The sequence below is a fragment of the Panonychus citri genome, unplaced genomic scaffold, assembly GCF_014898815.1.
Source record: "Panonychus citri isolate SS breed McGregor unplaced genomic scaffold, ASM1489881v1 Contig00013, whole genome shotgun sequence".
NCBI classification, from domain to species: Eukaryota; Metazoa; Arthropoda; class Arachnida; order Trombidiformes; family Tetranychidae; genus Panonychus; species Panonychus citri.
The window spans coordinates 1-21,850 of record NW_026515418.1 but is presented as its reverse complement, the minus strand read 5'-3'; the positions used below and the strand labels follow the sequence as shown (position 1 = coordinate 21,850).

Sequence of the window (21,850 nt, the reverse complement as noted above, 5' to 3'; positions counted from 1 at the left end):
AAAACTTTCTGTGAATCAACAAGATTAATTAGAGTAAAATCTTGATCAATGAGTGACTATTTATGTTAATAGAAAATCAACATGTGACAATTACAATTACCTGTCAAGTAATTTGATTGTTTTGTGTGTGTGTTTGTTTGATTGTGTAAACATGATAAAAATTTGGAGGTAATTTTATTAACTGTTAATCGTTTGTTGTTTCATAAACAACGGATTAAATTTCAATTGAATTTTCAGCTTGATAATAATAATTGAATCGTTGAATTAAAAATGCTTTAGAACTGGTGGTAGTTGATTAGCAAATAGAAGGAAAGGAAAAATATAAATGAATCGAAAAGTATAATTATGTAGATTGTTGTTGATTCCAATTGAATTGATTTCTCTTCTTTTATGTAAATTTCGCTTTCACAATCAATGTAACCATTTCATTCCCATTTCGTTAATAATAATATAGTAATAATTTCAAGAATTAGTGTCCAAGAAGAGAAGAGTAAACTTGATTTTGGTTAATCATCGGATCCTTTAGCGTTAATTGTAGCTAATCTCATGTTGATTTGTTCAACAAGATCATCAATCCGCTTGGATGTACCTCGAAATTTATTGATATCAGGACCGAGCATTTGAGTTAATGCTGGAACTTCATTTAAACTGATTGCCATGAATCGCACTAAAGCAGTTAGACAGAGGAAAACTATGGAGAGAAGATAAATAATCAATTTGTAAATGAAACATCATTAGTTAAATTGTTGGAAAGAAATTACGTTTCCGCAAGTGGAAAAGTAAAGAAATGAATTATATAAGATGGAGGAAGAAGCTTCATCTCAATAGACGAAAATGATACTGTGAACATATTTGGCACTTAACTGTAAATCTCAATGATATAAATAGAATTAAAGTTAATTTTGTTTTCATCTCTTTGAGAATCAACTATTCTCTTACCTGACTAGTTAACGTTTTCGAGACAAATACTTAAAAACTTGATGAGAGAATCTAAGCTATAAGTTATTGAACTTTTCTTCCTTTACATTATAATTAATTGTAATTAAAAAGAGTTTACAAACCTCGATCTTCTTCCAAATTACCATGAAGATATTGTAGAATTGCGGTTGCTAGTTCGGTGGCTGATTCCTCGAAAAGTTCTCTCAACGAAAGGTTAAAAATTAGATCAACACCAACTTTCTGTAAAGTTGTTAGTTTATCATTGAGAAGAGCGTGAACGGCGACTCGAATGGTCACTCTACAGTTACTGGCTGGAGTTCCATCAGGTTCATTCCATTCGGATATATACATTAGCCAGTCAAACGAACATGGTTGACCACAGAAGTTGCATAAAAGTTTGCCGAGTTCTTCCTGTTCGGCAAGAGTTAGACTTTCAATTCTGTAAATATAACTCATCAATCGATGATTTTTACGATCACCATGAAGAGCCAGAACAAAGTCATCTTTCAATGCTGCCGATTGAAGGATCTCTAAGGTTAGAAGTGGTACATTGGGGGGAAATTTACCATCTTCTCCATTTAGAAGGCGTGAAATTAAGCTAAGGTGATCATCATCAATCTTCCAGGCTTCACCTTCGGTTTTCAGATAATCAGTCCAATCGTCCATTAGCCGACGCTCTTCCTCACTCAAAGCATCGCCAACGAGTTCTAATATTTTCTTGATCGCTGAAACACCCTGGATAATTATCGGACAAAGAAAACAAAATAAGAATTGTATATATGTATTGAAGGAATATCGAGTGTTCAAATTGATCGACTCACATCAACATCGGCATAAACGATCGGTGGGTCATCGTATTTAGGAGCTTTTCGCTTGGGTTTGATTTCTACTCTTTCATCAGAGTCTTGATCAGCTGCTGACTCCTCCTTTTCTTCAAATTTTTTTTAATCGAAAATAGAGAAAAAAAATTAATGTCAATTTAAAAGGAGAGAAAGAAAAGGATTTAAATAAATGAAAAGTTTTGGGACCATTAGGACATACCTTGTGTCGCTTCCGGGTTCTTCTTATTGTCTCCCTCAGGGTTTGACATGTCCTTACTGTCCAGGTGAGTCGTTCGTTGGCTTAACAATAATTCAAAAGGATTGTTAGAAATTGATGAAGATCCAATGGATTGAGTATTGTTAACAAAACTATTCGAATTGGAATTGCTGTTAAGAGGATTATCAAGCAAGGTTGGTGGTAGCGGGTTCGATTGATCACTTAAAAATGAATTACCAGTAACACTTTGATTAATCGAGTTTTCTATCGGACTCTGATAACGGGAGAGTATTTGTCCAAAGTTCCTGATGGAAGTAGTAAAGTAGAAACAAAATTAGTTAATAGTTAAACAAATAAGGCTACGAAATGATATAAGTTGGTTGACGAAGATGATGAACTGAGGGAGGATGAAAAAAATAAACTCAAGATGAAAAATGAGTAGAAGAAAGAAAGAAAGAAGAAGAGAGAGAGAGAGAGAGAGAGAGAGAGAGAGAGAGATGAAGATGAAGATGAGACTAAAAGTGAGAGTTAGAATATTAGGGAGGATGAAATTCTAAGTTCATGGAGAAAGTGGGAAGACAGAGAGAAAAAGTGAGTAAAGAAAGATGAAAGAAATGGAGAAAAAAAGGAGAGAAATCCCAAAATAGAACGAAAAGTGAAGATTAGAATCAAAGAAAAAGAATGAAAATAGTCGATCATTATTAGAAGAGAAGAAGAAAAAGTTTTAGAGAAAGAGGAAGAAAAAAGAATATGAAAAAATGGAATAGATTTCCTAAATCTTGGGTCACAATTAGATTAATCCAGTAGAATTTGAGTAAATATAAATTTCCGAAAGATTGTGAATTGACGAGGTTACATTGATTCTTAATTGTGGAATTGATGATTGGTGTTGTTCTTACGTTGAGAGAACCTCAGAGGGTAAATTGATGATCTCTGGTGGGATTCCATTTCCTGTCAAGAATTGAGCCACTTCGTTACTGAAGTTATTGCAATTATGTTTGAATAAATCGTAAGTTCCAACTCTGAATAAAAAATCGAGATTTAAACAAATTTGATTATGGATTAAATTGGATTAATGAGTTAGTCTTCAAATCGACGATAAAATGTTTCTGTTATTTTTATAGATTATCAATGAAATGCCAAGGACATTTAACTGATATTTTATAATAGATTTTGGCAAAACATCACAACGAACAAAAAAAATAGTTCGTCGTTTGAATAATCGTTAGATGATCAACAAGGAAACTCGAAATTCTATTTTCTTATTTAAAGGAAAACAAAATCAATTCCACCGGATAGGACACAGTTTACAATTTACAAAACAATTAATTAGCAATTTTAATCAAATTATTCAAGGAAATAATCAATTTGAAATCGGCGCTTCATTAAACCTCAAGATGGCGTTTCAACTACTAGCGCCATCTCTTAGCTTACTTGTAACATGACTAATCAAATTTTCTGTCAACAATTAATAATTAACTTGATTGACGAGGTAATTAGTAGATAGTTGTTTGAGGTCATTTCGCTGATGATGATGAAATTCATTGGGGATATTGAGAGTAACTCAATGGAAATTGTTGGTATTTCGAGGAAAGAATAAAAGAAAAATTCGTGAAAATAAATTGTACAAAATTAGAAAATAATAATCAATTAATTACCCGAAAGAAGTTGAATTTAAGGTGTTGATATATTCCTGGAAAAGGACGAAAGGTATTTCCGAGTATCCAAGAACAATTTGAGAAGTAGGTCGACCCATTGGATTAGAACCATCCTGAAAGAGAAACAGAATCGATTTCAAGAAAGATTCTAATTACAAAAAAAATTGAAGAAAAAGCAACATAAAAATCTCAAAACAAAGGATAATTAAAAAGAGAAACAATTAAATAGAATCTCGATAACAATTATAAATCCAGGATTCAGCAAAATTCAATCAGTTATGAGATGAACTTTCGCAAAGAAACTATCAAACTTAAAATCCCCTGATAGAGAACAAAAATGTTGACAGTAATTAGCCTAACAGATTAATCATCTCTCTTAATTGTCAGCTTAATTCTTACATAATAAGGCATCACAGCGATTCCCTCTTGTCCAAAGAAATATTCATTACCAAAATAAACGATACTTGTATGATAAATGGCGTCGATTTGTTTACCTGAAAACATAGAGAAAAAAAAATTGAAACCAAAATGAAAATCAGCTGATAAAGTAGATCAATAATTAATGAGAATTGGATAAATGTCATGTAAACAAAGTGACAATTTACTAACCAAGTAAAAGGTAAGAAAAATGTTTCGCCATTCCATGAGATAGATCATAAATCAAAAGGTAAACAATATTTCCTTGACCAGTTGATTCAGTTGATAAACAAGAAAGGTCAGCTTCATAAGAGGTCAATTGATTTGAATGGTTTTTAGTTGAATCCATGGTTTTGTTGTTTTGATGATTTGAAACAATTTAAAGAATAGAATTTAATTTTCTAAAACAAAAGAAAAGGATCTTCTCAGGTAAACCAAAGGTAAGATGGATCAACAATCAATGGTCAATAAAAAAAAAGGTAAACAATGGAAAGTGATGTTCAGTTTGAAGACAAGATGACAAGTGAATGAAACATTGATGAAATTAAAAGGATCAAGATGATCAACTAAAAGGGTAGATAATGAATGACACAGCAATAAATTGATTGTTACTCAGCTGATGGTTACATCTAAATGGATCCAGATGATACTAGAAATTAGATGAACTTTCTTGAATCAAGAATAGATGATGAAATGGATGAGAAGGGTTTCCAAGATGATGAGAATCCATGAGAGAGACAGAGAGAAATGGAGATGATCATGAAAAAGGAAAATAAATTATTAAGATGAACACATGATGAGAAAATAGGACGATGCAGATGACGAGAGAGAGAGAGAGAGAGAGAGAGAGAGAGAGAGAGAGAGAGAGAGAGAGAGAGAGAGAGAGAGAGAGAGAGAAGATAACAAATGATGATGAAAAGTGAGAACAGGTAAATGGATTAAAATACTAAATAAGCTGTTCAAATTGTCTCAATTAATCTTTGATGATGATGAATGATTTTAGTTTTTTTTTCCTTTAGTAATTTGATCATTGTGACAATTTTTCGAGCAACAATCAATTCGTAAACAATTAACTCTTTTGTTTTCTTACAATTACAAGATTCTAAAAGTAAACAAAGATCAAGATAATTGATTAATTATTGTGACGAATATTTTTTTCATACATTTTCTTTAATTTTTACTATTTTCGAAGATAATTTTCTAAAATCAAATTAAAATTCGCATTTTCAATCGTTATTTTAATCATAAAAAAAAGAGCCAAATACAAATGATTAACTATTCTAATCATTAAATGTATCCAAGAATTTACAATTAAATCAATTTACCTTCGTTGAGTTAAATTGTTAACATGTGAGAGGTTAGATCTTTACCTTTTAAAATAACAATTGACAATCTGACAAAATGATCAAGTTGAAATCAATTCTATTGAATTTTTTTGTCCATTCATCGAATTTCTCATTAATTAAATGAGTTGATTGTTTTTTTTCGAAAAAAGTTCTGAGTAATGTATTTGGAGAGAATTGAACATTTGTATATGCGAAAATATGATGGAACAAAAATCGAACAATTTGGAAAGTAAAAGAATTATTTCTTTCTGGAAATCGACTAGTTGATGCGCAGCATCCTCATCCTTTTTCCTTTTCATCTTCATGTTTTTCCTTCTTTATCAATTCTGACCAGGGATGAGAATCTTGCTCTCTCTCTCTCTCTCTCTCTCTCTCTCTCTCTCTCCATCCTCCAACCTAATTCCATAGAAATTGGTAACTATAGTTACTCATCATCATCCGCATCCTTTTCTATCTCCTTTCAACTCCCTAACCAAATTCTCCTTCTCATCTTTTCCCTTTTCTCTCACTCTCCTGTTAATGTGTATAAACTGTTCCCATTTATTACCATCATTTTAGATTAGATTTTTTTTCTTCATCACTTAGAAAAATAAAAGAAAAATCAACCAAAAAAACTCCCATTGATGAAAAGAAAAAGTGGTTCCATTGATGAAGATAAAATAGTTTTATTTGAATTCAAAAGTAAAAATTCATATTCTTTTTGTGTAAACTGAATGTTCAATCATCATTCTCAACGATTTCTAACTGATAAATGGTTCGGAACAAGTTAATCAATTGATCTAAATAATCTTAATATCTAAAATCATCCAACATAGTGAATTAATTTCCATGTCCAAACCAAGAAAAAACCTCATCGATTTAAATGATTAGTTAATGATTAGATTGATCCATCTCTCTCTCTCTCTTTCCAAAAGCAAACCCTTTGGATCCCAGTCATTAACCACTGGTTGATATGAACATCAAGTTGATTAAAGATAATTATCATCAATTAAATATACCAAAGTCTTTAATATGTATTCTAATTCCAATGTTATCCGTATTAACCCTAATTCAACCGATTATCGGTTCACCATCAACAGCCAATTCCAACAATTTACCTCTCAAACCACTAGAACCTTCAGCCTCTCCATTAATCCTTCCTGGGACAAACAAAAACACTCCTCTTGATCCATCATCAACAATTAACTCTAAAGATCCTCCATCATCATCATCATCACAATCAGTGAATCATATTTTTGAATATCATTGCAGTCCTTGGATAGAAGATAAAATTTGGAGGCGAATTTATCCCAGATTAAGATTAGACTGTGGATTATCATCATCAGCATCATCATCTAGAACCGGATGTGGAGGAGGAGGAAAAGGAAGAGGAAAAGATGACCCATCATCTCAATTATCAGATGAAGAAGAACAGGATTCAATGGATTCATCAAAAGTGAAACGAAATCAGTTGACCGATACTTCATCTCGCAACCATAAAAGTGATACAATTATTTTAGATGAATCAAAGTTATCATCATCTCCCTCACCTTCATCATCTTCAGCAACATTAACATCGAATCAATCAAACAATAATTATAACAGTAATAATAATAAACGTTCATCCATGTGGCCCACTCATCCACTTCCTCGACGAATGTCCGAGAATTTAAGTCCATCGGTTTGTAGTTACACTGGAAGCGCAACAATTAACGATTCATTGGATTGGATGCAAGATTATCTGCACATAATGAGAAGCTTTAATTACGCTGAGTGCCTTTTGTTTGACAATTCATCAATTGATTCCATTTGTTCATCTAATCCTAATCAGAGAATTGAGAAGCTAAAATCATTTCATTTCGCTCATTGTGATCGTTATCCTTTGGTTAACGTTCTATCGGACGATGCTTGGGCTAAGGTCATTTCGCCGTTCAAAAGAGACTCACTTTGTGTTGACGTTCTCAAGGAGCTTAATCTTCTCGATGCTTTCGCTAAACAAATTTACTGCCAATTCGAGCAATTATTGTCTCGATATAAATGTGAATCATATTCCATTAAAGGAACTTGCTCAGCTTGTAAGGTAATTAGCCAACAATTAGCGACAATTTATTCACAATTATTGTTCCCATTTATTATCATTCTCTTTGTATTGTTGGGATACATTTTCTTTCCTTGGAAATTAATTATTTAGTAATTTTCATTGTCTTTCGAGTGTAGATTTTGTTGATTGTTTCACTTACATCATGATTCAAGTGATTGTTGTTAATTGTGTCAAATTTAATCATAACTTTGATAGGGAAAGTTAAATAGCCTAAATCTGTTTAGATTTCAATGGGTAAACAAAATTCTGTTTACTATCGTGTTAATTGTTATTAATCACGCAATAATTTGTGCGATTGTGTCAATGTTTTCCTTGACTAAATTAATCATTTATTTTGATAAATTGTTAATCTTTAATTGTTTCTATTTGATGATCAACAGAAAGCATACAAAGAATGGGTTTGCTCAATGGTCCTGCCCTTTTACTTTGATGGTATTTACATAAAACCGTGTCGATCTTTTTGCGAAAAAGTGGAACAAAAGTGTCCTCATTTTCACCCGGCGACTACTTATGCTGGGGAACCCGTTTTCATCTGTATAGGTTTGTAACTAATTAACTTAATTACTGACAACAATTAGACTAATCAATCACTCCAATGAAAACTTTAATCAAAATATGAATGTTGAAACTTTTTTTCAGTTCACTTTCACTTTCAACTTTGTAGTTCAATGTTAAGATTTAGTTGATTACCGTTTAGCTGGATTAAATTATTTAATTAATCATGGAAAGATTTTACTAGAAACGTTTAACAAGTATAAAAATAGAGCTTTAATTAAACTTGATTGTGTTTACATAACAATTTAACCAAATTAACTTAAACCAGTTTCATACACATTACATTTACCAGAGATGCAACAAATTTATAAACAATTTTCAATGGTTATGCTTAAATTAACCCTTATGATAATCATGATAATTAGAGTCAACAATTAGAACAATTAAAATATCAAATTGAGAAAAGGAATGAGGATTGATAATATGATCGATATCTTTAATTAGAATTATGAAAATTATCTCGATTTGATTCTCAAAGGGATTTGATTGGGTTGTGTTTTAATTAGAATTTCAGATTGAGGAAATTTTTCTTTCTCTTGATTATTTCGAATTTCATTTTTTTTCTTCTTCTTCTTCTCAATGTTCTAGATCCAAAGATTCCTTATTTCGAAAACTCATCGAATATACCTTATGGTTCACCTGGGGAATGTTACGAGTCCTGCCACCTCGCCAATGAAACTGACCTCTATTCGGACAAAAGTGATAAGTCAACGTGCCCATCGTACGAATCGCTTTTATATTCTGTACTCAAGAAAAGTTTAAAAGAGGAAATGGATGATTGGAAAGAAATAGAAAATAACAATAATTATTCTCAAGCATCTTCATCATCATCATCATCTCCATCAGCATCTTCCTTAACAATCCAATCCAATGGAACCTTTAACGAAGATGAATCAATTGAATTAATAGCTAATAATAATAAGAGAAAATTGAAACAAAAAGTAAACAACAATGTTCATGTCCGTCGATCATTCAGCTCATTATCCGAATCTTCATCCAGATCACCATCACCATCACCACAACAATTAACCTCCACTCCAGCCACATCTTCATCTTCTTATGGTATTCGACTTAGAGATCAACCGATTGAAACGATTGACAGTGTAACCACCCACCCAGGGGCTAATTTAGATTCAATTGGTTCACATAAGATTTTAATCAATGGTATCGATGGACAACATGTACAGTCAATGGCTCTTCCGTTAGATGATGATGGTAGTGAAGATGAAGGTGAAAGGGATGACGATTCCATCTCAACAACATCTTCAGCCTCATCGACACTTCCAACCGTCTCTTCACCACCAACTCACTATTCGGTTCAATCTTCCCTTCCCAATGCCGATATTAATTTAACTCTATCAACAATTTACCATTTCTCATTGTTATTTCTTCTATTAGGTTTAGTAAGATGACGACAATTAACATAAATCATCATCTAAATCGTAACATTTACACAATTTTAAACCAAAAAGAAACCAAAGTGACAAAGTTTTCAGAACAATTAACTAATCATTTAACAAAATCTTACATTTCCCTTTCTCCTTTCAACAACCAAATCAACAATTTATTAGTTGTTATTAGCAACTCCAAGTTCTCAATGTTATTAAATTACTAAACTAATTGAATAATAAAAAGATGCCTTTATTCTTGTAATCAAATTGTCCCAACAATTAATTAAATTTGCTAGAAGAAGAAAAAAATTCCTACAATCAACCGATTGGATTTTACTATCTTGCAATCAAAATGTAAAACATTCACAATTAACTTAATCAACTGAACAATTTTGAGGAAATAAAAGTTCAACTAAATTTATTGGACATTAATAAATTGTTAGTAATACAAACAATTTACTATAATAATAGAAACTAAATTAATAGCAAATGTTATTAAAATGTTCAATTAAGTGGACACTTTAATAGATAATGGATAAAATGAAATAGTGAACAACAATTAAGGAAAAACAATGTTGACAATTTAATCTAATTGTTATTAGTTCTGAGAATTTTGATTAATCTGAATGAATGAGTGAATGTTAATTGTTAGAAAAGTTATAACAATTAACCTCAGTGAGAAAAGTCAACGACTCGAGAGTTGAAGAAAAATGAACGAAAGAAAAAAAAATTGTTCATATTAACCTCCCAATGGAAAAGTCTCTCATTTCTGGTTCTTGTTTACATCTTAATCTTTAATCACGTTGTTTATTTTTCTCGTAATTTAAATTGTTTTAAATGTTCCAATCATGGATCAATTTAATTGGATTATTAATTGTAACATACTAATAACAGTTAATCAGTTGTTAATCTCTTCCAGTCATTCTAATTATCAATCTAATCAAAAGTGTTTCTCTTCTGTTTGTTGTTGTGTCAATTAATCAATTCTCATGTTGGTCTATACCCTTTGGTATGTATATTTACATTTCCTTTGTTTCCCTAATTAGTTTTCAATGAACAACAAATGATTACTTTTAATCTAATTCAATTTAATCACCTTGATATCTTGATTGTTATTTGATTATCGATGCCCAACCCAATCTATTCAAATTACATTCACTTTTCTCTTGATATTTTATTTCCATTGATGATTTTTTCTTCTATCTTTTTTTTTCTCTTTCTTTTTGTCTCTCTTTTTTTTGTCTCTATGTTTTTGGTTGGTTTCCAATGTTTTCTTATGGATCTTTTATTTCACTTATTCTGGTGGTGAATGGATTATTCTTGACCATCAATCGCCATCTTTGACATCTCATCAGACAGCTGATACCAAGAGAAGGTTTTAAACTTGATCTTCTTTACTTGATTCTGTTGGATTAAACTTTCCTCTCGAATTTGGATTGTGATTTGATCGCAAACAAAACACCTAACCAGTTGTTTGGTGCTTTTTTCATATTCTATTCTCTGTGTTTGTGTTGGTTTTTCTTTTCTCTTCTACTGTCAATCAATTTGACTATCATTCGTTTTATATTGGTAGCAAATATTTAATACTCTTATCGACGAAGAGAAAAAGCCAACACCAATTACTTTGAAAGTGATCTGATTGTTTTGGCCATTGGGATTGTTTTTGTTTCTGTTGTTTTACTGTTGATTTGAGTGACCAAAAATTTACCCTGTGTATATTTAAATTGAATTTACCATGTCATCACTATTGAATGTTGACAATTTTCAAGCAGCTAAACTGGAAACCCTTTGGAAACATGATTTGTATGCTCTACAATTAAAAGCTCCAAAGCCTAAGCGAGTTGTTTGTCAAGCACATATTCCCGATCGTCCTCCTCACTATGGAAGGGAATTCCATGGGAAGATCACTCGAGAAGAGGCCAATAAACTACTCAGTGGTGAAGATGGACGTTACCTGGTTCGAGAATCAGTGAGAGCTCAACATCAGTATACACTATCATTAAGGTGTGTGAGTGTGTGGAAATTGATCTTTAATCAGCTATTTGTGACTTGACAATTCGCAATTGTTGATCAACACTTAAAATCGATGAAATTTACATTCAACAACTTAGTTTATGTTTGGATTTTTCATCAACTGATTTTTATTGTTGTTCACACCATGAGAGAATTACTAATCTAGTAATTAGTTGAATAACATTACACAATTCGTTGTAGTGATTATTACGATGGCGTCAAGTTTGATAGTCATTCTAATAGTTTTTTTTTTCTCAATTGAATCGATGTTTTTTTTTCGTTTTTAGGTTTGAAAAACAGACTAAACATTTCCGTCTTTATTACGATGGTAAACATTTCGTTGGCGATAAAAGATTTGACACTGTTCATGATTTGGTCGCTGATGGTTTAATCATAATGTACCTCGAAACTCATGCCTGTGACTATATCGCTTCCATGAGCAATGGTGAATATTTCATTTCCTAAAGAACTTTCATCTTCAATCTCTCACTAATTGTTGTTTTCTTTTCATTAATTTACAGTTGCCTATGAAGAAACTCCTCATTATACTTTACAGAAATCGCATAAATTACAGAAGAAGATGTTCAAAGATCAAGGAGAGATTAACAAAATAGACGATCTCAAGATTGGAATCAAACGAATCGACATTCACGAACCTGATGATGAGGTTTACGACGATGTAATTGATGTGCAAATGTTTGAAAAGAAACATGGATTTAAGTCTCATAATTACATGGGGCTTCCTTTCTGTGACTATTGTGGTAACTTCATGTGGGGATTATTAGCTCAAGGTCTCAAATGTGAAGGTTCGTTCATCTGTTTCCTCTCATCAGAACTTCCCTTTAGATGTTTAATTACAATGACTAATCTAATTGAATTTGATCTATTCTATTTTTCCTTTCTTTTCTCTTCTTAAAATTGATTTAGATTGTGGTTTTAATGCTCATCGTAAATGCTCTGAAAAAGTGCCAAATGATTGTTGTCCCGATTTAAAGCATATTCATCGGATTTTCGGGATCGATTTAACTGCCGTGGTTAAAGCTTGCAATACTGTTCGTCCTTTCATCATTGATATTTGTGTAAAAGAGATTGAGAATCGTGGACTTCACATTGAAGGTCTTTATCGTGTCTCTGGCCTATCCGATGATGTCGAAGCGATCAAAGTGGCCCTTGAAAGAGATTGGGACAAAGCTGAACAAGTTTTCAAATCTTGTGACGATGTTCATGTAATTACTGGTGTGTTAAAAATGTACCTTCGTTCATTGCCGATTCCATTGATTTCATTTGATGCTTATCCTCATTTCCTATCGGCACTTAGTAAGTATATTTGGAAAATTTTTATTATATCAATTCAATCATGTTAATAATGTTCTTTGTCTTTTGTTTTTTGTTTTTTTTCTCGCAAAAACAGAAAAAAACGCTTTAGATGAGAAAATCTCAGGACTAAAAGACGCTGTTTCCAATTACCTGGCCCCCGCTCATTATCAATCTTTGCAGTATTTAATTGCTCACCTTGAAAGGGTTTCCCAACATGCTGATGAAAACCTGATGTCGGCTCACAATTTGTCAACGGTTCTGTGTCCAACCCTGATGAGGACACCAAACATTGGACTCAAACCATTCCAATTAAACTCTTGGGATCAGGAGATTCACGTGCTTGAGATTTTAATTAAAAATCATTCCAAGATATTTCGATAATATTTCATCTTTATCTATTAATATTTGTTTTCCTCTTCAGTTAACTTTTTTTTTCAAATTTCATCCTGACAATTAACTTATTCCTCTTAGTCTTAAATTGTTTCTCACCGATCATCCTAATTAGTTTCTCTTCGCTATCTCTCTCTAAAACTTTTGTTAATTCAATGCAATATCTCACACCTTAAACCAACAATTTAACTCTAATTGCCAAACGTTCAAAAAAACGAACAAATTTTTTATTTATTGTTTCTTTTTATTCCTCATGGTTTTATGTTTATTTTTATCATGTTAGTTGAAAAATTCATCAGATCACAAAATTATCCCAATTGGAGACTAAAGTAACAATTAAAACAAGTGTTTCAATCAATCGAATCTAATTTATTAACTCATGATGACAATTAAACAATAATCTTGAAAATTGATTTTCAAAGAAAATCACATGAGCTCCATCTCGCGGATAGAAAATCGACTATTTAGAATGAAAAATTTTCTTTGTTTAATTTTTTTCTCACTTTGTATCCCTTTCGTTTTTCATGCTAACGAGGCTTCTCATCAGCAATTATCAACGTTTCTTCAAGCAAATTAATTTCGTTAATCGTGAACAATTTTGTCGAAATCATTGTAACACCATGTCTAAAACTGCTTTAATTCTTGCTGCCAATGGATCTGAAGAGATGGAATTAGTAATTACCGGTGATGTCCTTCGTCGAGCTGGTGTAAGTGAAAACCTTTAAATGTTTCTCTCTCCTTCTCTATCGGTTCATTAATTAATCCACCATCTTGGTTATTTAATTTGATTCTGTTTCTATTCTGTAGATTGATGTGACCATCGCTGGCTTAGAGGGATCTGGTCCGATCAATTGTTCTCGGAAGGTTGTCATTGTCCCTGACAAAGCTCTTACCGATGTCTCTTCAAGTGAATTTGATATCGTCATATTACCAGGAGGTCTCGGTGGAGCTGAGGCTTTTGCGAGTAGTTCAGCTGTTGGGGAATTGTTGAGAAAACAAGAAGCTGCTGGACGTTGGATTGGTGCCATTTGTGCTGCTCCGATTGCTCTTAAAAGCCATGGTATTGCTCTGAAGAAACGTCTTACATCTTGGCCTGGTAAAGAGTCAGAATTGATTGACAGTTATGCTTATCAACAAGAGAGAGTTGTTGTTGATGGTAAATTGATTACAAGTCGATCTCCTGGAACTGCATTCGAATTTGCTCTTGCAATTATCGAACAGCTATTGAATAAAGAAAAGGCCGACGAGGTCGGAAAACCGATGTTGGTCAACCTTTAATTGACCAATAATTAACAATGGAACCAAAAAATCAGTTGAATCTGAAAACAATCAGCTTTTAATGAACTTACTAACAATGTAACAATTGAAAGAATTTTTTTTTCCAATTTGCTAATAAATTAGTTTTCATCATTCAAATTATTTTTGATTAATCAAAATGAGCTCTTACCTTTACAAGTTGAATTGGTTGTTATTAACCGAAAATATAAAAAAAAAGAATTGACAAAATAAACAAATAATTGGTACTGTTAATAATCCTGACAAATAGTAATAATATTTACAACCGGTTGTGCTTATGAAGATCAAAAATCACGTTGATAAAACAATGTATTGGTCAATATGACTTTTTGATGTTAAATTTCATAAACAAAAACAACAAAAAAAATTTGAATTTGTTTTCTTTTTTCCATTATAATTTATGTTCAATTTCAATGTGTGTGTAAGTAAAATCATTCATCTGGAGATGGAGATGACTGTCGAGATTCAGTTGGCTGACTTGGAGGAGAAATGGGCTCAAAGTTATAACCACTCAGCCAGGAGGAGGCAGCGGTTGTGGGTTGCACTTGTGGAGGAGGCGGAGTGTTGTTTGATGGGTTGTTTTCTTGTGAGCAGGGGATGATGCAAACTGGTTGAGCAATAGGTGTGAGTTTTGAAGCATCGTCTGAATAGCTTTTAGAAATGATATTAGCAATTCGATCCTTGAAGTTTTGTCGAGATGTTTGGTCGTCTTTTTCATTTGGATTATTGGTTAAGTGTTGAGGTTGTTGTTGTGTTTGGTCAAAATGGGAAGGTAAACCACTTCCGGCAAATGATTTAGATGATCCTTCGTCTCTTTCATGTAGCCTATTTTGTTGCTCATTCATTGGATAATTACCAGAAATCTCGTTGGTAGTTGAGACATTAGGCCTTACATCGCTGGGCTTGTTTTCACCCGAATCAGGCGTTTGTTGAGATTCTTTTCTAGCTTCTTCACCAGGTTGGTTAATTTGTCGAGTAATTATCGCAGTGATTAAATTAGCAGCAGTGATTTCTCCTTTTGAATGGTTTCTAGGTTCATCTTTTTGGAAAGAATGTGAAAATATTCTTGAAGCTTCAATATCACTTAATTCAACCAATTGAGCTCTAGAAAGATTCTTATTTTGATTATTTTGTATCTCCAAAGCTTCAACTGATTTACGTCCATGAGAGTCTGATAATCTCATGTCTTGTTGTCGCAATTCTTTCTCGAAAGCTTCTTTAGTAAATGGAAGTTTATGAATTGTTTGAGGACTTGAAGATGTTGATGGACCAGGTAAATATTTGTTATCAATCAATTTTTCATCTTCAGGGTGGTAAGGATGATTGATATTTTCTCTTCCAGGTTGTTGTTGTTGTTGTTGTTGAAGCTCAGGATTTGGTATTCCGTAATGTTTGTCATCTAGTAATCTCATTTTTTCAGCAATTTTAGATTTTATTCCCATGTCTTGAACAGTTCTTGATCTTTGCTGCATTTCCATGATATTTTTGTTCATCTGATCACTTGATTGTCTATCAGTTGAAGGTGACTTAGATTGATGGACATTTCTAGGTAAATTCATCATTCCCATACGTTGTTGTTGTTGATGATGTTGATGTTGTTGTTGTTGTTGCTGCTGCTGCTGTTGCTGATGCTGTTGTTGTTGATGTTGTTGTTGTTGTTGTTGTTGTTGTTGTTGTTGTTGTTGATGTTGTTGATGTTGCTGCTCTTCTCTTGAATTTGTTGTATTTCGTCTTGCAACTGCTACATCAACGAGAGTCTTGAAAGCATCGTGTGAATCTGGATAACCAGGAGAGGTGATAAAACGTGAGGGCCAGGGTTCTGCTCTCATATTGATATCACGAGGTGAATTTGACTTGACACTTTGAATAACTGATTGTTTACTAGTAGGATTACTGTATTGCTGTATGACATTTTGACGTTTTGCCTGAAAAAATACATCATTATATAACATTAGATATATAGATTTATTTATAAGGTTGAAAAAAAAATTAACTTACCATTGAGCCAATAGGGTAATTAGACGCTGGACCTGGTTTTGGAATCCAATGTTCTGGTGTTGGACTTGACCTGGAAGGATTAGAGTGAATTAAGTGAGGTGCGAGTGAGGGATTAGGATATTTATGATCATTGTTTCCAACATTGACTTGAGGGGGCATTCCACTCCCCGCGACGATATTAGGTAAATTGGACTGGAAGGGGTACATAGATTGTGGTACTCTCCCTTGTGGTGAAATATGTGGACTTGAGTCTGATGGTCTACTCAGTAAAGAGGATATGGAATGTGATTCTTTAACATCACTTGAAGGTTGACGAGGTTGCATTTGTTTAGATGTGTTAAAATCGATCATTATCTGGTTGCTTGATTGAGACTCAGGCAAGTATTTACTTTTCATGTGACCTTCATTTGGAGGAAAGTTAATTGGTGAACCATGATACGGTGATTGAGTGGGAGGAGGATGAGGATGAGGAGGATAAGGCATATTTGATTCTGGCATTCGTCTATAATAAGAGTCCATTGGATTAGGTTCATAAACACCAGGACCACCAGGATAAGGTTTATTTAGATTATCGTGATGTGATTGAGGCTCATTTTTTCTTTTCGCAGAATCTTGAGGTACTGGTGTTCCTAAAGTGATCGAACCAGAATCCTTTGGATAAGTGGGTGTAAGTTGACGAAATAGTCTCTCATAATTCTGTTGATTACTATACTGAGTGGAATGTATTGGTCCATGTTGAGCCATAATAATTGGTGTACCTTGAGTGATTGATCCTGATGCCATTTGTGAAGGGATCATCTTATCTCGATAAGGTGGTTTTGGAGATAATTGAGATCCACTTTGCATTTGATAGCTTTTATTTGATGTAATCAAAGGTGGTGGAGGTGTATGGGTAACAGGGGATGGATTTGAATGAGGAGCTTTGATGGTTGGTGCTCTTATTGCGTGTCTAAGTAAAGGTGAACCACTCGGACCATGAACCATCATGGGACCGAAACTAGATCCATCATTGTGGATGAAAGTTCTTGATTCTAATCTTGGAGGCTCAGCTGGCCTACTAATTTGTGTATTTTCATTAGTTGATAGATTAGAAACTGGTATATCATGTATAGATGTCCTTTGTATTTGGTTAGAGTGAGCTGGGGGAGGAGTTGGTGTCATGTGAGCAGGAACAGGAGATTTTTTGAACTCATTTCCCCTCATGTTGGAAGATTCGTATCTTTCTCTTTTTGTGGGAGGTAAGTGACTCTGAGGATAATCGTCGTCTAATTTGCGCGTTTTTTTACTGAGATCTTGAATTTCATTGTCAGGGTCATTTGGAGGAGGAGGTGGAAAAGAAACACCCGGAGGATAAGATGAAGGGTAAGAGGCCATCATAGCGAGACCTTCCGGTTTAACAACATAAGGATGAGAGTTAAATCGAGGAATACGAATATCATTTGATGTTGATGATTTAGAACCAAATCTACATGTTTCAGAGGAAGGCATCTCTTTCTTAATCTCTTGTATTGGATAAATTGGAACAGTTGAGTTATTCATCATCATTAGGTGACTTTCTCGGTTTGGTGAAGGTGATATACTGGCAACATTTTGACCACTGGAATTGAAAGGACTGCGTGGAGGATGTGGTGGATTACCTTCTGGTACATGAGGCAGAGAAAATGGTGGTTTATTTGGTGATTGAAAACTATTTTCAATAACCTGGTGAATCAAATCACTAACAAAACGTGGCTTGTCTTCTGTAGAGTTAAGAATTGGTGGTCCGAGGATATTTTCTAATTTAATTTTAGGAAGAGGTGTTGAATTGGATGGAGGTGGTCGTATTGAATTGGTATCATGGTGAATGAGAAATGGTGGTGCACGATAACGTTGCTGAGCTGCAAGTCCTTCCATGGGTCGATTAGGATGATTCATTGTGGGCTCTTGAGTATAAGCTGATTCATGACTAACTGGTCGTACGACTCGATCAACGTCAGGAAGGATAACATGATTAGATGGAGGGAAATTGGGCATGACTGAGTTTGATCTTTGAGATATTTTGGACGAAGGTGGTGAATTACGCATATCCTCATCTCCATTACCACGGCCTTCATCTGCACTCACTGTAGCACTACTGTCATAGTCACTTTTAAGGCTACCTTGAGATGTACTGATTGCTCTAAGGTCACCTAATTTATTTTCAGGGCAGCCACTCATATCGCTACCATCTCCGCTTGTTGATGAGTTTCTTGTTGTTGTTGCACTTTCATTTGTTACAGGTGTCATAGAGGAAGTTGTAATTGGAATTGTGGTATTAGTTACAGTTGTTGTTACAGTTGCACTTTCACCTGATACTACAATGTTTATTGGTGGGCTATTTGAACGTTTTGTCTCACTATTTGACTTTTCAACTCCTTCATCGGCACTGGAAGTTGCCTCACTATCATCTTCACTATTATCTTTGAAATAATCCTCAGAATCACTGGCCTGAGGATTAGGATCACCATTTTTACTCCAATAGCTTTCAACTGATTTATTCAGATTTAATTTGTACTTGTAATTGAAATAAAATTCTTTGCACTGTAAAGCATTTTTTGATCCTATTATGCTTGAAATTTCAAACCAGTTTTTACCAATAGTAGACAATGCATCTTCCAACTTGACAATTTCTTCATCTTTCCAGTCATGAAACTCGTTAGCGAAAGATTTTTTTGTGTAAGTTAAAAGAGGTGAAATTGCTCCGATTCTCCGAGAGATCCTTATGACACAGCGAGTACAACATTTTCTAATATCTGGTGGAATGTTCATTTCTTTGGCAATAGATTGCTTCAAGTCGTTGGAAAGATCAAACCATTGCTGAGGAAGAAGTTTAAGACGTTTCACTTTTCTTTTAGTTGTTTTACAAGATTGGATCGGACATTCTTTACGAATGTGCTTGAATCGACAATTGAGACAAACTTTTAGATCTCCTTTAATCTCTTCGAAATGAATACCATACAGATGACAATTTGACTTTGTTATAGATGAACACTTGGTATTTGAAGGTATAACCTCTTCACATACACAACATTTAATAACTGGCCCATCACATTTATTTTCCTCACTGTCACTTTTATCATTGGATTTATCGTTTATTTCATTATTGAGATCTTTCTTCCCGATTGTATCATCAGCTCCTTCGGTTCCACTGTTGGCGGCTGATGATGAAGGCAAAGAGACGGCAGAAGAAACACAAGGTTGATTTTCTAAGTTTGATGAATCTTTAGTATTACCTTTAGAGTTTGTTGAATAATTATTCAAATCATTAACTATCACATTCTGAGTAGATTCACTGTTAATTCCTGTCCCAGATACCGGTTGAGCAGAGTCAATATCGGCTTGTCCTTTAGGGTCAGATTGTTGAGCTTGTTGCTGCTGTTGCTGTTGTTGTTGCTGTTGTTGTTGTTGTTGTTGTTGCTGCTGTTGTTGTTGCTGTTGTTGTTGTTTAACAAGAGCTCGGGTTCTCTTTTTAACTTGTTTCCTTAAGATTTGTTTGTAATTAACTCTTTTCTTGGAGAGGTAATAATAATGAACGCAGTCCGGTACAGTTTTCCTCTCTAAGTAACTTGCAATCAAACCAAAATTTTTCGGATGTTGCATGAACTTTTCTCTGAATATATCTTTCTCATGGTCCAACCAGATATTAACTAATTGAATTTCATTATATTTCTCTTTGGGCTTTTCTACTAATCCATTATAATTGATAAATTTATGTCTCCTAGTTTTATTGTCCTGCATTATCGGAGGTATCACTGCGCAACTTCTCATTTTACGATCTTCTAGCTCTTGCTCTTGAAGACCATCCATAATCTCTTCCAAATCGGCATCACTTCTTATCCTCTGTCCAGCTCGAGAAAGTCTCTCCCTGTCTTCCCTTTGTTTCTTCAATTCTGGAAACTGTTTCTCAAAAAATTCTCTAGTCTTGTTATCTTTGGCTTTTTTACCCGGATTAAGTTCATTCTTCTCAAGTTTTTTCAGCCATTTGGACATTAGCCTTTCGTAGGTTTCCAAAAGGTATTTTTGATTTGCTTTCTTCTCTTCATGGCGTTTCTTGAAATATTTAATCAGTCTTGGTTTAAAAGCTTTAAACTTTTCAATATTTTGATGATAGACTGGTGAGTCAGAAGGTTGGTGATAGAGAGGCTACAATAAAGATAAAGAAAGGAAAGTTATTAATGATTAGATTAATGGTAAAGAAATTACGAATCTTAAGCTTACCAAGTCAAAATTTGGACCAAATTTAGATAAAATATCATGTGACTCTCGGGCTTTACGCTGTTAGGAAGAGAAAAAGAGTTTTAATTAACCAGATGAACTTTGACTTTCATAGACCATGGAAGAGAAAAACAAGAAGATAGGAGAGGGAGAGAGGAAGAGAGAGAAAAATAGTCTTGCTCTTGAAATCGTGCAAGCTTCTCATTAGATGATGTGACAGAGGGAAAACAAAAGAGTGACGCAGACTAACCCTGTTCTCGGAGTATATTAGTTGAGCAATACTAAGCTGCCGAGTCTCTGAAGAGTTGTCTACATTTTCTACATCTTTGAGTGAATCTCGTGAAGCTGCTTTCAATTCAAGCTGTATTTTGTTATCCCAAGAAACAAAAATAACAACCATTATCCATTCAAGATTTAATTCACATTTGCGCAAATCAGTGGTTGGTATAAATGTTTGAAGAGAAGATGATTATTCAATAGAGATGAAAATTCCAAGGAGTAATTCCAAGTGGTGAAAGATTACAGATGAGAGTTGAAATTGTAACAATTGTGAGTAACATTCGTTTAAAGTTCACCGTCGTAGTTTACAAAAGGCGGGATGAGAATGATGATGATGAAAAAAAGGAGAGAAAAAAAATAAACAAATTAACATTATATTCAATAAGATTTAACATTAAGGCGAATAGAATATGTAACAACTCAAGGCCTGACACAATGATTAAAGTAAATGTTGGATAAGATGTCAGGTATTCAGCTGCACATAACTAAAGGTGTTGAAACAAATATCATACCTGCTTCTTTCTTTCCCTTAATTCGGATATCTGAGTCTCTGTTTGTGATATCTCTCTATCAATTTTATCAATATTCTGTAACAATTCATCTTTAGACGTCCTAAATGTGGAGTTGTAATCTGGTTGCGTTTCCTCACACGGCAATGTTGGTGAAATAGCTTCCACTCTAGGGTTGTAAGCTGTTTTCTGTTGTACAGGAGAAGAGAGAAAAGAAAAGGCAGATGAGAAATCCATGAGAAGAGAAGATATATTGGAGAGAAAAAAAGAATTGAAAGATAAAATTGTAAGATTTAATATCGTTGAATCATTTATATTAAAATTAAACAGAAATTGATAGATTAAAGGATAGTGTGAGATGAATGAGAACAAGAAAAGAGGGGTGAAAAGA

At 33.6% G+C, this 21,850-nt stretch overlaps 5 protein-coding genes across 9 annotated transcripts; 3 read left to right on the top strand and 2 right to left on the bottom strand.

Annotated features, from left to right (window-relative positions):
- Positions 1 to 155: 155 nt before the first annotated feature.
- LOC128393417 (uncharacterized) lies at positions 156 to 4,863 on the bottom strand. 3 transcript variants are annotated; one of them, XM_053353611.1, is made up of 9 exons: positions 4,245 to 4,863; positions 4,035 to 4,129; positions 3,636 to 3,748; positions 2,877 to 2,999; positions 2,215 to 2,282; positions 1,981 to 2,060; positions 1,761 to 1,865; positions 1,062 to 1,674; positions 156 to 691 (listed from the first exon to the last, which is right to left on the bottom strand). In XM_053353611.1, the coding sequence occupies exons 1-9, from the start codon at positions 4,399 to 4,401 to the stop codon at positions 507 to 509; spliced, it is 1,539 nt and encodes a 512-aa protein (XP_053209586.1). In that variant the 5' UTR covers positions 4,402 to 4,863; the 3' UTR covers positions 156 to 506. The 3 variants fall into 3 exon arrangements, with proteins under 3 accessions (XP_053209586.1, XP_053209579.1, XP_053209592.1); XM_053353604.1 differs by having other exon boundaries at positions 1,761 to 1,870; positions 1,981 to 2,282; positions 4,245 to 4,862; XM_053353617.1 differs by lacking the exon at positions 4,245 to 4,863 and having other exon boundaries at positions 1,761 to 1,870; positions 1,981 to 2,282; positions 3,636 to 3,783; positions 4,035 to 4,099.
- A 1,043-nt stretch (positions 4,864 to 5,906) lies between these two features.
- Positions 5,907 to 9,782, top strand: LOC128393494 (uncharacterized). Its single transcript, XM_053353680.1, has 3 exons — positions 5,907 to 7,457; positions 7,859 to 8,018; positions 8,622 to 9,782. The coding sequence occupies exons 1-3, from the start codon at positions 6,351 to 6,353 to the stop codon at positions 9,443 to 9,445; spliced, it is 2,091 nt and encodes a 696-aa protein (XP_053209655.1). The 5' UTR covers positions 5,907 to 6,350; the 3' UTR covers positions 9,446 to 9,782.
- Positions 9,783 to 10,194: 412 nt separating this feature from the next.
- On the top strand, positions 10,195 to 13,502 carry LOC128393519 (N-chimaerin-like). Of its 2 annotated transcripts, none has more exons than XM_053353712.1 (6): positions 10,195 to 10,433; positions 10,784 to 11,428; positions 11,725 to 11,882; positions 11,959 to 12,243; positions 12,365 to 12,754; positions 12,849 to 13,502. In XM_053353712.1, exons 2-6 carry the CDS (start codon positions 11,160 to 11,162, stop codon positions 13,133 to 13,135), a joined length of 1,389 nt encoding a protein of 462 aa, XP_053209687.1. In that variant the 5' UTR covers positions 10,195 to 10,433; positions 10,784 to 11,159; the 3' UTR covers positions 13,136 to 13,502. The 2 variants fall into 2 exon arrangements, with proteins under 2 accessions (XP_053209687.1, XP_053209683.1); XM_053353708.1 differs by having other exon boundaries at positions 10,780 to 11,428.
- Positions 13,503 to 13,633: 131 nt separating this feature from the next.
- LOC128393535 (protein dj-1beta-like) lies at positions 13,634 to 14,560 on the top strand. The gene is made up of 2 exons (XM_053353724.1): positions 13,634 to 13,851; positions 13,952 to 14,560. Exons 1-2 carry the CDS (start codon positions 13,669 to 13,671, stop codon positions 14,420 to 14,422), a joined length of 654 nt encoding a protein of 217 aa, XP_053209699.1. The 5' UTR covers positions 13,634 to 13,668; the 3' UTR covers positions 14,423 to 14,560.
- Positions 14,561 to 14,650: 90 nt separating this feature from the next.
- On the bottom strand, positions 14,651 to 21,844 carry LOC128393503 (nuclear receptor corepressor 1-like). Of its 2 annotated transcripts, XM_053353696.1 has the most exons (6): positions 21,463 to 21,844; positions 20,922 to 21,032; positions 20,675 to 20,731; positions 19,690 to 20,599; positions 16,439 to 19,614; positions 14,651 to 16,365 (listed from the first exon to the last, which is right to left on the bottom strand). In XM_053353696.1, exons 1-6 carry the CDS (start codon positions 21,694 to 21,696, stop codon positions 14,872 to 14,874), a joined length of 5,982 nt encoding a protein of 1,993 aa, XP_053209671.1. In that variant the 5' UTR covers positions 21,697 to 21,844; the 3' UTR covers positions 14,651 to 14,871. The 2 variants fall into 2 exon arrangements, with proteins under 2 accessions (XP_053209671.1, XP_053209665.1); XM_053353690.1 differs by having other exon boundaries at positions 16,439 to 20,599.
- Between the last annotated feature and the right edge of the window lie 6 nt (positions 21,845 to 21,850).

Coding starts and splice junctions, on each gene's coding strand:
- LOC128393417 (XM_053353604.1), bottom strand. CDS start 4,401: ATGGATTCAACTAAAAACCATTCAAATCAATTGACCTCTTATGAAGCT. Junction 2,283..2,876: donor CCCTCTGAGGTTCTCTCAAC/GTAAGAACAACA, acceptor TACTTCCATCAG/GAACTTTGGACAAATACTCT. Junction 692..1,061: donor TAATTTGGAAGAAGATCGAG/GTTTGTAAACTC, acceptor TTCTCTCCATAG/TTTTCCTCTGTCTAACTGCT.
- LOC128393494 (XM_053353680.1), top strand. CDS start 6,351: ATGAACATCAAGTTGATTAAAGATAATTATCATCAATTAAATATACCA. Junction 7,458..7,858: donor GAACTTGCTCAGCTTGTAAG/GTAATTAGCCAA, acceptor GATGATCAACAG/AAAGCATACAAAGAATGGGT. Junction 8,019..8,621: donor ACCCGTTTTCATCTGTATAG/GTTTGTAACTAA, acceptor TCAATGTTCTAG/ATCCAAAGATTCCTTATTTC.
- LOC128393519 (XM_053353712.1), top strand. CDS start 11,160: ATGTCATCACTATTGAATGTTGACAATTTTCAAGCAGCTAAACTGGAA. Junction 11,883..11,958: donor TATCGCTTCCATGAGCAATG/GTGAATATTTCA, acceptor ATTAATTTACAG/TTGCCTATGAAGAAACTCCT. Junction 12,755..12,848: donor TCATTTCCTATCGGCACTTA/GTAAGTATATTT, acceptor TCGCAAAAACAG/AAAAAAACGCTTTAGATGAG.
- LOC128393535 (XM_053353724.1), top strand. CDS start 13,669: ATGCTAACGAGGCTTCTCATCAGCAATTATCAACGTTTCTTCAAGCAA. Junction 13,852..13,951: donor ATGTCCTTCGTCGAGCTGGT/GTAAGTGAAAAC, acceptor TCTATTCTGTAG/ATTGATGTGACCATCGCTGG.
- LOC128393503 (XM_053353690.1), bottom strand. CDS start 21,696: ATGGATTTCTCATCTGCCTTTTCTTTTCTCTCTTCTCCTGTACAACAG. Junction 20,600..20,674: donor TTGGTCCAAATTTTGACTTG/GTAAGCTTAAGA, acceptor TCTTTATTGTAG/CCTCTCTATCACCAACCTTC. Junction 16,366..16,438: donor ATTACCCTATTGGCTCAATG/GTAAGTTAATTT, acceptor GTATTTTTTCAG/GCAAAACGTCAAAATGTCAT.